Source organism: Peromyscus eremicus, chromosome 8a (assembly GCF_949786415.1).
Source record: "Peromyscus eremicus chromosome 8a, PerEre_H2_v1, whole genome shotgun sequence".
Classification (NCBI taxonomy): domain Eukaryota; kingdom Metazoa; phylum Chordata; class Mammalia; order Rodentia; family Cricetidae; genus Peromyscus; species Peromyscus eremicus.
Genome location: NC_081423.1, coordinates 45,735,395 through 45,748,657, shown reverse-complemented (window position 1 = coordinate 45,748,657; position 13,263 = coordinate 45,735,395). Strand labels below are relative to the sequence as shown.

The window sequence follows — 13,263 nt, the reverse complement described above, 5'->3', positions numbered from 1 at the left end:
ACTTGGGTGCTCGAGGACAGAAATGGCACTTGAAGTGGAGAGCAGGTGGTAGAGTGAGCCTGTGGCATGGGTCTGTCAGACAGGCAGTGGGGACCTGGAGAAGAAGAGTGCCAGGGACCCCATGCCATCAGGGCAGGGCTCAGGGAACAAATTCAGCATGCATTTAACTGACCTGGACCACGCACACACTTACGCACTATGCACAGGGCGAAGTTTTGGGAGCAAACCTGAATATAGGTCACTCTTTATTCCCTCAGGATGCTTAGGGCTGAGTGTGGGTGAGGTTTGGGTTCTTGCAGGATGAAAGAATTTGCCAGGGAAAGGAGAGAGGAGCTGGCCAAGAGGTCAGGGATTCCAAGTGGGGGTGGCAGTGTGACTAGTCGGTGGCAGGAACAGTGGTTGTTGAGCCACACCAGCAGCTGGTGGAGAGGGCATTGAAGACCTCTGAGGAGAAAGAGCCTCAGTATTTTTGGCAGCCATCCAATGCAGCAGAGGAAGCTGAATGTGACTGGGCTTTTGGTTTGACAAGCCTGACAAGCCCTTGGGGGTGGGGAGAGGGTGGACTCAGCCAACAGTGTTAGTTAGTACTACAGGAAAAGGCTCCAGACTCCCAGCTCCATCCTGGCCCTCTGTGTTCAGTAAACAAGCTGGTCGGGCTTGTGACGCCTGCTTTTCTAACAGTAGACTATCCTCAAACTCTGACCTTCCCTACACGTTCTAAGGACTCATCCCTACTGGTACCTTTTACAGTCCCTCAGCAGCACCATGGGAACATCTGGAAAAATCTGTGGAGCAGTAGACCCCTCCAGTCACCAGATGCAAGAAGGGAGGCCCTTTCCCTCCACTAGCAAGAGGAGGCTCAGGCCACCCTCCCTCAGAGCGCTCTGCAGAGGCGGCCATGGTGGTGGATGCTGCAGCAGACTCCAGCAGGGTTAGGTAACAGCTTATCTCTCTGAGAACCAAGTCCCACTTTTGCACACTGCACTCTGAACTCTAATACAGATGGAAGTGGTTCACACGCCCTTATTTGGTCTTGTGGCTTGTGTAGCACACTGCGGGCAGAATCGGCTGCCCTTCCTCCACCCACTTCAGGCACATTTCTAAACTTAATTACTTCCTTTGTCATCTCAAATGGGCAAAGGTCAGTAGGGTTCAGTGTGACTGCTTTGGCAGGCCCAGAGCCTGCAAGCTTAGCTGGTGCCTGGCAGTTGGCCCCTCCCCACCAAGGGATCATTCTGGGAGGCAGGGCCTGTCCCCATGCAGAGACCATCCTGCAGTGTTAGAAGTACAGGGGAACCAGGGAAGTGCAAGGGATTGGATCTAAGCTGAAAGGTTGGAGCCAACATTTGAAAGCAGGGTTAAACAGCTTCTGGTGGGGTGGGGGTTTGTCTAGAGCAGTGGTTCTCAACCTGTGGGTCTTGACCCCCTTGGGAATAGAATATCTGATATCCTGCGTATCAGACATTTACATTACAATTCATAACAGTAGCAAAATTACAGTTAGGAAGTAGCAACACAATAATTTTGTGGTTGGGGGTCACCACAACATGAGGAACTGTACTAAAGGGTCACAGTGTTAGGAAGGTTGAGAACCACTGCTCTAGAGTGAAACAAATGCAGAGAGGAAAAAGAGAATGGAAAAAACAATGAACAGGAGAAGAAAAAGCACGGACTGGGAGGTGTAAAAAAGAGACTTACAAAAATCAACACACTTACGAAGAATCTGTCCTGCTAAGGGCCTCATCGTCAAGCCATTTAGGAGCCTAGACAGATTAAGTCCCAGGAGACCCTTTTCTGAACCAGGCTTCAGTCTCCCAGATGTAATCATAAAATGGCCCTTTCCTTTCTCCTGAGATGTAAAGTGGGCCAGGAAATCACAAGCATTTGGCACCTGTGAGAAATATTCCCTTGACACGGTCTGAGGGTCACAGGGCTGCACCCTTGCGGGCATGCTGCAGCTTCTACAGGCTGAGGGAGGAGGGCTAACGGCCACTTACCTTCTTCCAAGTGGTCAAGAGAAGGAAGGAAGGCCTGGCAGTAAGTGGGTTGTACCAATTAGTAGTTCAGCCTGGAGCACTAGTATCCTGTTTCTCTCTGCACTACACACGTGCTCCACATACTGCTCTACATACAATCTCTGTATACATGCTCCACATATGTTCTCCACATACTGCTGCTGCTTGTAGACTGGAGACCCCATGTGAGTAATAAAAGATGCCCAAACTCCCTCGGAGTCCTGAGCTTTCTTTGGCATTTTGAAGAGGGTACCCGGAGGCTGCTGAGGGCCTGTGTTTGAATAACAGTACTATACCGAAATCAGTACCCTGTGCTTCTCCTTCTCAAAGACATCCTTCATATTGTTGCAACAAAGCTTGCAAAGCTCTTCTAGGCAATCTTGCTTCACAGTTTGCTGTTTACTGTGGCGTTGAGGTCAGGCTGAGCTCTGCTCTATGCTACTCCACACTGTATAAAACAGCAGTTTTTCAGGCTTTGCCTTTTCCTAAGAGACTCCAAATTACAAGTAACCTTTTTTTGTTTGTCTGTTTGTTTGTTTTTTCAAGACAGAGTTTCTCTGTGTAGCTTTGGCACTTATCCTGGAACTCACTCTGTAGCCCAGGCTGGCCTTGAACTCACAGAGATCCACTTGCCTCTGCCTCCCGAGTGCTGGGATTAAAGGTGTGAGTAACTTTGGAGTTGATTTTGAGGAAGGGGAAAACTGCAGCCCCTGGGTAGACTCAAAAGCCATCATCTGTCAGGCTCCACCCCTCCAGCACAGGCTACAATAAATGAGTTATCCCTGGGAGAAGTAAGGGAGCCACTCTGTGGTTTAGAGCAGTGGCTGCTTTTTCAGAGGACCAGAGGGGTGGATTCCCAGCCCTGCCATGGTGGTTTAAAACCCTCGGTAACTCTAGTCCCAAGGGATCCGACGCCCTCTTCTGGCCTCCACAGGCACTGCACACACATGCAGACAAAACACCTACACACACACAAAGGAGGAAAGAAAGAATCCCCACTTGTTAGTTTTGGCGTTGGATAAAAGATGAATATTTATTTTTTATTTATTTATTTTTTTTTATTTTTTTTTTTAAAGATTTATTTATTTATTATGTATACAGTGTTCTGTCTGCACATATCCCTGCAGGCCAGAAGAGGGCACCAGATCTCATTACAGATGGTTGTGAGCCACCATATGGTTGCTGGGAATTGAACTCAGGACCTCTGGAAGAACAGCCAGTGCTCTTAACCGCTGAGCCATCTCTCCAGCCCCCGAATATTTATTTTTTAAAAGGGGATGAATTAGGACAGTAGGAGCACATGGTTGTACTGAAATCATAACCAGGTCCAATGATGTATCAGACATACCAGACTGAGGAAAAGGTAACTGCCTCACCTGGACCCTCTAAAGTAATGGACACCTAACTGTGATGGCATGACCTCATAACCTGTCATCTGATACCTGGGTGTGTCACAGACTGACAAGCAGAGGACTTCCTAACTGCGCCTGGAGCTTCAGCTCGGCTTGGTCCTCTTGCTATTGATGAGGCCTATTCTACTGCCTGCCCACCACCGGTTTGCTGTCAGGACCTGACTGTTGTTTCCTGTTGTGGGGCCAGTCCGGCCTTCCCCCTGCTGGACTCTGCAGCCTCTCTCTCCAACCCCAACTCCAGCAGCCTCTGCAGCAACTCCGCCTGCTCCAGCACTCATCCACATTATCTGATCAGTACAGACCCCCTCTCAGTCCGGGTCTGAGATCCTCTGAACTCTGCTGCAACCTCTTTGCCCTGTGCTCATTCTGTAAGCCACACATATGCATGTGGATATAGAGATACATTTACTGGGAGCTGTGTGACAGGACAGTTAATATTAATAATTAAGATGGGTACAAAAATGCCCCCAGTAGTGGCACATGTATTAATCCCAGCACTCAGCAGACAGAGGCCGGTGGGTCTTGGTGAGTTTGAGGCCAACCTGGTCTACAAAGTGAGTTCCAGGACAGCAAGAGCTACCCAGTGAGACCACTCCCCCAACCCCCACCCCCCCAAAAAAGGAAGTGGAGTGGTGGTGACGCACGCCCTTAATCCCAGCACTGGAGAGGCAGAGGCAGGAGGATCTCTGTAAGTTTGAGGCCAGCCTGGTCTACTACAGTCCTAGTTCCAGGGCAGCCAATGCTATACAGAGAAACCTTGTTTCAAAAAACCAACAAAACAAAACAAAAAAAAACTGAATTTGCCTTGGCCAGGTCACTAAAGCAGGTGGGGCTATCTAGCAAACTGCTGCCATTGAGGTCTTTCGAATTTGTTGCTATCCAGTGAATTCCAATATTGTGGAAAACTACAGATGTGACCATCCATTTCTGGCATAACACCTTAATAACATGTGGCTAGAACAGAAAGGAACCTATGGAATGAACTCACTTCAAAGATGTGGGCATTCTGCAGTGATGCAACCAGACTCAGAATCTGCTTTTGTTAGAAACCTTTCTGGTCTGAGCTCACAGGGTCCACAGCGCAGACACCCAACATCTGTCTTCATTCTGTGTCTGCGTCCTTTACTTGGATCTCTGCCCAGCTTCACACGTAGGCACCCTAATAACTTATAGGGTGGTGGTGCTGGGTCTGTAATTCAGTGGTAAAATACTTACACAGCAGCTACAAGGTTCTGGACTTGGCATGGGGGCGAGGTGGGGGAAAGGGGGAGGTTATGTCTAAGAACGGGTGATTCAAAGTTGGTTTGCCCTAAACTGATCACAGTCATCTCAGCCCCCCTTTAAGGCTGAAGTGGAAACAGAGGCTGCCTGCCCCCCACCTCCCCCAAGGAGCAATCGTCTCGTGTGAACTAGATCGGAGTTTCTCAGGAGTCACCCAGCATAACTAGGATGGAGACGAGACGATGACTAAGCAGACCACAGTCTGACCAAGACTGTTTCATTATGTGTGCCCTCCCCTGGCCAAGAGCTCATGTGTGCGGCCCCCAAACAGGAGAGTTGCTTCATCTGCGCCATCTGCCCGGTATGATCACACTGAAAATTAGGTTTCTTTCTGACATGACTTTCCTGCTGTTAGTGGCCAGACCTAATTTGTTGGGGTCACCCAGAGTTGAAGAATATTTAGAAATATATGAAAACAGAAAAAATAAAAACAAAACCAAAAAAACCCCTTCTGGCAGAAGGCTGTGTCATCTTGCTTTGAATGGAGAGAGGGGCTAGTAAGAAAAGCTTGGCTTTCTGACTGCACTTAAAATTGTGGTACTGAAATTCTGCCTCATTCTTACTCATTTTTAATTTATTTAGAGATAGGGCTCCCATAGGCCAGCCTGGCCTTGAACTTACTATGTAGGTGAGGATGACCTTGAACTTTGCTCCTCCTGCCTCCTCCTCCTCCAGTTGCTGAGGTTGAGAAACAGGATCTCCTTTATGCCCTGCTGGGATGGAACTCACACGTGCCAGGCAAGCACACTCCCAAGTGAGCCACATCCCCGGTCTAGAGTCTTCATGTAACAGAACCAAAATTACAGTCACTTCGGCAAAGAAGAAGTGTGTTTCTGATGTTCACAAGCACTTGAAGTACCATCATGACCCAAAGAAATAAGACAGGGTAGAAAGCCAGAGAACAGGCCCCGAATCCTTTCAAATTCCCACCTGTTGAGTGGTAAGCATCAGGCGTTCTGGGTGCTACCCACTGGGATCTCCAAGAGAACAAAAGGGAAACAGGAAAGCTTTCCATGGAAATGTGTTCCCATGTTTGGGCTTGACTGAGCTGCGAGGACCGTGAGAGATGGAAAAAGGGAGAGGAGTAGACAGAAGGACCAGCAAAGCCTTTGAATAATGAAATCCCAGATGGAGAAAGGATTGCAAGAAAAAGTGACCAAGATGCTATGGAGGTTCAGAGGAGGAAGATAGGAGCTTCTGGAATGTAGATCAAACACAGTTTGATGGGCTGGAGGCACAGCTCAGTAGGGAAGCATGTGCCACAGAGCAAGAACAAAGCCCCGGGTTCTTCACCAGCACCAAAACCAAAGAAATAAAAACAAAACAAAACAAAAAAACCCTAAAAACCTACACCCAGCATCATGAAAGAAGAGGCATCATGGCTATACTGGGATGAAAAGTCCTTTCAACAAGAGGCTGGGATTCCAGATGGGGAACAGCCAGAGCTAAGGGGTACTGAGGCAGGGTGGGGTGGGAGACACAGCTTTTCTGAGAAGAGGAAACTCAGTTTGCTTGGGGTATGAGGTACCTGCCATGTCATGGACAAATGGTATACACTAAGGAATTATGGGGAGGGTTCAACAAGGGAGGAGTCAGGTCAGGTATGCCTTAGGAAGTTAACCTGGAGGAGTAAATTGGGGAAGTGGAGAGCACTTAGGCAACTATAATAGTCTAGCCCAAAGGTAGTAGCTGGGCAAATGGAAAACAGCAAAGAGCCAACGGCTGTCATTTAGATAACTACTAGAGTTAGCAGCAAAGTAGATCCTAGGAACGAGGAAGAAAATGGCACCACAGACAGCTCCAGGGCCGAGGAGGGAGCAGATCATTTGTCTACCTAACCTATCCCAGACCCTGGGTTCACTGTCTGTGTCCTCTGCACTGGAAACATTACAGCCCCTTAAAACACGGCCACTTTAGTCACAACTTGGTAAAACTATCTGAAGGACAACAGGCGACAGAATTGGTGGTCTTAGTCAGCCGGACTGTACATGACCACATTTTTGGTTGAAGATGATCAAAATTAAAATAGCACATTTAGGGGCGGGGAAACGGTTCAGCAAGCAAAATGCCACACAAATCGGAGACCTAAGTTCAATCCCCAGAATCCACATTAAAACGAACCAACTACTTCAGATGTGGTAGTGTGCATCTTTAATCTACCAGCTGCCCTACAAGACAGGAGAATCAGCTGGAAGCTCACTGCAAGGTGGAAGGCAAGAGCCACTCCTGAAAGCTGTTCTTCTCACCCTACATGCAAGTTGTGGTACATGTGCACACGTACGTACAAAAAACCACACACAAATATACATACACAAAATTCAAATAGCACGTTAAAAAAACTCTCATAAACAGACACTGTTTTATGACTATCATCCCAGCTGTGTAGGAGAGAGGGCAGAAGGACAGACAACTCAGACTGGCTTGGTCAATGCAGCCAGATCTCATCTCTACTTGCTGCTCTTTCTTTCAGAGACAGGATCTCATGTGTCTCATGCTGACTTTGAACTTGTAGCTGTGCAGCTAAGAATGGCATTGAACTTCTGCTCCTTCCGCCTCCGTCCCAGGACTGTGCCATCACACTTGGTTCAATGAGACACTTGGGAGCGAAGCCAGAGCTTGGCACATGCTACACAAACACCTTACCAACTGAGCAGCATTTGTAGGCTGTTTGTCAAACTACATTTTTAAAAATTTCATTTTATCATGTTTTGTGTGTGTGTGTGTGTGTGTGTGTGTGTGTGTGTGTGTGTGTGTGTGTAGGTCAGAGGCCAACTTGTGGGAGTCAATTCTTTCCCATTATGTGGGTCCCAGGAATTGAATTCTGCTTATCAGGCTTAGCAGTAAGCACCCTTACCTGCTGAGCCATTTCCCAGCCCCTGTTTAGAGGATGGGGAAACGTGAATAGATACTGAAAGATCAGAGATAAATGGAAGTATCTCCTAGGGCATATTACAAGTATAAGAGATTATGTGGCAAAGGTTAGTGATGAAGCTGCAAATAACAGATGGAGTCTTGGCAGCCGGTTCTAGGAAGTAGGTCACCGGTAACTTTCCTCCCTGAATTCTGGGAATTTATTTAATAGGTAAACAACAGAGTAAGCAGTAATTTGATATGCACAATCTGCTTCAAGCTAAGTAGATAAAAGATGGGTGGAACCAGCCAGAGGGCACTGCTGACCCTGACCATGGTGGAGGAGAGAACTGACTCCTACAACTGTCCTTTGATGATCTCCACACATGTGCTGTAACACACACACACACACACACACACACACACACACACACACACACACACAAAGGGGAAAAGAGAGGGGGCAGGGCTGGGCTGGGCCACATGCCTAACTGTCTGTGAAAACAGAAGGACCCAGGTTAAATCTCCAGCACTTCAAGAAAAAAAATGGGGGAGGGGTTAGAGTCTACAGCACTAAGCACCAGTTAAAATTCAAATTTCAGGCCAAGCACAGTGATGCAAGCCTTTCATCCAGGCACTCAGGCAGGTGAATAAATTTCTATGAGTTCCAGGCCAGCCTAGTTCAAGGCTACATATTGAGATCCCCATGTTAAAACAACAACAACAAAAAACCCCAAAATTGAATTTCAGAGCCTGGTGTGATGACTCATGCTTGCACTGGGAAGGCTGAGACAGGGGGTTGTCATAGACTTGAGCTATTTAAGGCTATGCAGTGAGTTTGTTTTAAGTAACAGCCTGGGACAGTGTCAGATCTTGTGTGCAAAACAAAACAAAAATGTGAATTTCAGATATATCATCAATAACTTTTTAGGATAATTATATCCCATGAAAAGTTAGAGTAATGTTTACCATTAAAAATAACCCTAGCAAGCCGGGATGTGGTGGCACATGCCTTGAATCCCAGCACTCAGGCGGCAGAGGCAGGTGAATCTTGTGAGTTCAAGGCCAGCCTGGTCTACAAAGTGAGTTCCAGGACAAGTAGATCTGTTTTATATAGAGAAATCCTGTCTCAAAAAAACAGAATAAAAATAAAGGATTTAGGCTAAAACACAAATTGAGCATCTTCCATCTTATTTGTAAGTCACACACCTTTTTGCAGGTCAGTTACTCTGTCTGGTAAGTCTGGTAAGTGGTTGTTGAAAAAGACCTTAGAGATAATCTAACAGAACATTTACTTTATGAACAGAGGGCTGGAGGTCAGAGCGTGGGCGAGCCTGCCAGCTGTCACCAGGCCAAATGGGGCCGGATCTAAAAGCCCTGTTGCTAGAGACAGTTTCCATGTCTGTTAGTTTGTTTGCTTGAGATAGGATCTTACACTATAGTCCAAGCAGGCTTTGAACTTCCAGCAATCCTCCTGCCTCAGCGTCTCAAGTGCTGGGATTACAGGCATGTGCTACTGCACTTGGCCCAAGTCTATTTTAAAAATGACTTTATTTGGAGATAGAGAGATGTTTCAGCCCTTCTGAACACTTGCTGCTCTTTCAGAGGACCCAGATTCAATTCCTAGCACCCACATGAGTGTGTTACACAAGGTTCACAAGCTTGTAACTTCAGTTCCAGGGGATCTAAGTGCCTCTTCTGACCTCTGCAGGCAAATTGGCCACACACATAAAATAAATTCATTAACTATAAATAATGCCCCCCCCCATTTATTTTTGAATGTAATTTCTGGTGATAATAAAATCCTCTAAGATGGCTATATCAAATTTTTATTGATTTTACTGTGTGTGTGTGTGTGTGTGTGTTTGTGTGTGTGTGTGTGAGATTTTACCCTGTGTGTGTGTGTGTGTGTGTGTGTGTTTGTGTGTGTGTGTGTGAGATTTTACCCTGTGTGTGTGTGCGCGCGCTGCTGAGGACTGAACCCAGAATCTTGTGAATGACAGGCATGTACTCTTAACACTAAGGGGCACTCCAACCCTGAAATTAATTTTAACAGTTATTTAAAAGAGAAATAAAAGGATGGGAGTTTTAGGTCAGTGGCAGACCTTAGCATGCAAAGGGTCCTGGGTTTAATCCCAGAAAGGGGGCGGAGAGAAGGATGGAGGAGGAGGAGGAAGGAGGGAGGGGCTGGAGAAAGGGCTCAGCAGTTAAGAGAGGACTGCTCTGGGAGAGGACCCAGCTTTGTTTCCCAAACTCAAGACAGCGCTCACGACCACCTGTAACTCCAGCTCTAGGGGATCTGACTCTTTCTTTTGGCTTCTGTGGGCAATGCACTTGTGTACACACATCCTTCCTCACACACAAACACATAATTAAAATTTAAAAATCCTTTTTTTTTTTTTAAAGATAGGGTCTTACCATGTCCTGGAGCTCACTCTATAGACACAGAGATCCACCTGCCTCAGATGGGATAAACGGAATGCGCCACCATGCCTGGCAAAATCTTTTTTTTTTCCCCCCACTATCAGAGCTTTATTAGAAGGAGGGAGGGGACAGAAGAGAGTGACCAGGCATGTGGAAGACACGTGGGGAGAGAGAGAGAAAGAGAGAGAGAAGGAGGAGGAGGAGGAGGAGGAGGAGGAGGAGGAGGAGGAGGAGGAGGAGGAAGAGTCGGGCAAAATCTTTTTTTTAGTTTTTCGAGACAGGGTTTCTCTGTGTAGCTTTGAGCCTTTCCTGGAACTTGCTTTGTAGACCAGGCTGGCCTCCAACTCACAGAGATCCACCTGAGGGCAAAATCTTTTTAAGGAAGGAAATAATACACATCCTGTAATGTCTTTAGGAGCTACTAAGGAATTTCTGTGTGTGTGTGTGTGTGTGTGTGTGTGTGTGTGTGTGTGTGTTGTGTTGTGTTGCTGAGGAGCAAACCTACAGTCTCACATGCGCAAACATGCATGCTACACTGAATGACATTCTCAGAACCAGAGGAACTATTGAGGAAAAGTGCACTACTCAAAACCTATGCCACTCATAAAAAGTTTAGAAATGGTAGTTTGTTCAGAAGATGAGTACCAAGAGGAGATTCTGGTCCTTAAGTGTGCAAGGTGAACACTCAGCATCCTTGTAGGTACGAGGTCAACAGTCACCTCATGAAAAATGAAGAGACTCTTCCCAGGTGTGAGATCAACACCAAATCACAGGTGCAGATTACTGCTCTATCTTCTTTAAACAGTTTTAGTCCTTAGATTTAGGTCTCCACCTCCTCTGTCCTGAAGAAGTGTCTTCTGAAATAATAGGTAAAATCAACATCTTGTTTCATTTTACGTACAAGAGAAGAGGAACCCAGAGAGGAGAAATTACTTGCCAAATGAGACACAGTTAGTTTATGGTAGTGCCACAGCCAGAATTCCTATTTCATGGCTCCTGGACAACAGCACTTTCTAGCACACTGTTTTCCTCATTTTCTTTTCTTTGGTCATACATTCTTTACATTTGTCTTTCCAGCCATCAGTAGTTACCCGTCTAAAATGAAAGAGCCCAGTTGGTATAGTGCTTGCCTCGAATACATTAAGTCCTGTGTTTCAGCCCCAGCACCTCATAAACTAGGCATGGTGCCATGTACATCAAATCCCAGCACTTAGGAGGTAGAGGCAGGAAGATCAGAATTTCAAGGCTACCCTCAGCTACATTAAGAAACTGGAAACCAGCCTGGGCTCTAAGAGATCCTGTCTTAAATACTTCTCATCACACAACTGTGACACTTCATTCTCTTCCCTCAAACAATAGAGTATTGTTGTTCTCAATGGTAAAATTGTTCTCAAAGTAAAACTTAAGTAACAATAACTTTAATGAAAAATGTGGTGAGATATTGTGTATCCTAATAGAATTTGCCTGCAGATCAGAGGACAGAACAACACTAGATTAAACATAGAGGCCAGGCAGTGGTGGCATACACCTTTAATCCCAATACTTGGGAGTCACACGACTTTAATCCTGGCACTTAAGATCTCATGTCTTTCTTTGCTTGGGAAGCACACATATCTTCCTTTAATCCCAGCACTAAGAAGGAAGTGAAATGGGAGGTGGAGAAAGGTATATAAGGCATGAGAAGACAGGAACCAAGTCTTTCGGCTAGAGGCTTTTCAGGCTGAGGAGTCCTGGAGGTAAGACGTGGCAGTGGCTTGTTTCTTTGTCTCTCTGATCTTTCAGCTTTTACCCCAATATCTGCTCAGGGATTTTTATTAAAAGACTGATTTAAGATTTCAGCAACAGAAAAACATAGGTTGAGGCATGCCTGCCTAGTACTGTAGCCATCTGTTAAGTGGTACATCTTGGACATTCAACAAGACATGAAGCTTCTCAAAATGGAGTTCCACCTGTCCCAGAAGCACCTGGTGATTTCTGCTTGTGATGCCATGAGATCTAGAGACAACAAATCATCTCAAGGCTAATATTTTGAAGGAAAATCAAGTCAATAAGTTATTTCTCGTGTTTATATCAACCTTTGTCCCTAGGGGAGTATCAAAAGGTAAACACGAGAATAAACTAAATATAGATGTCTCCACATAAAGAGAATATTTGGTGAATTAGAGTTGATGATAGTCACATTAGGTAGAAACTTTGGCCTCTGATCATCCACACCCTTTTCTGTTCTTCAAAACTAGTCTTCAGAAGGTAGCTAACTCTATTCAAGCATGAGAAGCAATCTGGAGAATTCTATATACAATACTTCAAAAATAGAAGAATAGAACGAAAAAGATGAACAACCTAATAATCTCAAAATATCTTCAAGAGTCTCAAAGAATTACTTGTAGCTTAGGAACAAAAACAAAACAAGACAAAAAAAGCAGGGAAGAGGAGTCTTAAAGACAGGGGATTCTAAGAAGGTTTTTGTAAAACAGGAGTGGAAGTTCTTATAGAGTACAACTTGGCAAATAGGTAAGGAAAAATAAACATTCAGTTACTGAAATTAAAATGATTTGCTAGAACTGTGAGAAAAATCCTAAAATGGGGCTGGGAAGATGTGTCAGTGTAGTTCCTGAGTTTGGATCCCCCAAATCCATGCAAAAAGCCAATAGTAGTAGCAACATTATTGGTTACCACCTGGGGGAGCAAACAGGTGGATCCCCCAGAGGTGCAGACCAGCCAGTCTAACTCAAACTGCAAGCTTCAGATTCAGTGAGAGACCCTGTCTCAAAAAATATGGTGGAGCGCAAAGAGGAGGTCACCTGATGTTGACTCTGACCTCCATAAGCACACTTGCATACACATCTGCACACATGGATGAACATGTGTGCGTGCAGAGAGAGAGAGAGAGAGAGAGACAGACAGACAGACAGACAGACATAACCCCTCCCTCCACTATTCTGATCTATTTGGTTGAGTTTGCAGATTCAGAATTTGTAGGCATAGAGCACTAACTGTGGAACATAATCCTTTAAGTGTACAGATGACAGAGAGATTGTCCTCCCTCTCCCTGTCTTAGTCTCTCTCTTAGAAGGGTCTCATGTATCCAGGCTGGCCTCCAACTTGTTACTTATAGCTCAACATAAATAACCCTGAGCTCCTGATCTTCCTGCCTCCACCTCTCAAATGCTAGAATCACAGGCATGTGCCACCATGTGAGGCAATGGATATTCTTATTCTTATTTATTTGTTTATTTATTTATTTATGGTTTTTCAAAATAGGGTTTTATTGTATAGCTTTG

At 45.6% G+C, this 13,263-nt stretch overlaps 1 protein-coding gene across 6 annotated transcripts in view; it reads right to left on the bottom strand.

Moving 5' to 3' along the window:
• The window catches only part of Pigl (phosphatidylinositol glycan anchor biosynthesis class L), a 63,326-nt gene that overhangs the window by 21,965 nt on the left and 28,098 nt on the right, over positions 1-13,263 (bottom strand). The window contains exon 3 of one of the 6 annotated variants that reach the window (XM_059270886.1): positions 10,641-10,839. The exons of the other annotated variants lie outside the window; for them this stretch is intronic. Within the exon in view, the coding sequence (XP_059126869.1) occupies positions 10,803-10,839 (37 nt within the window). The 3' untranslated portion in view covers positions 10,641-10,802. Of the gene's footprint in view, positions 1-10,640; positions 10,840-13,263 lie in introns of those variants that run through there. 6 annotated transcript variants of the gene reach the window in all.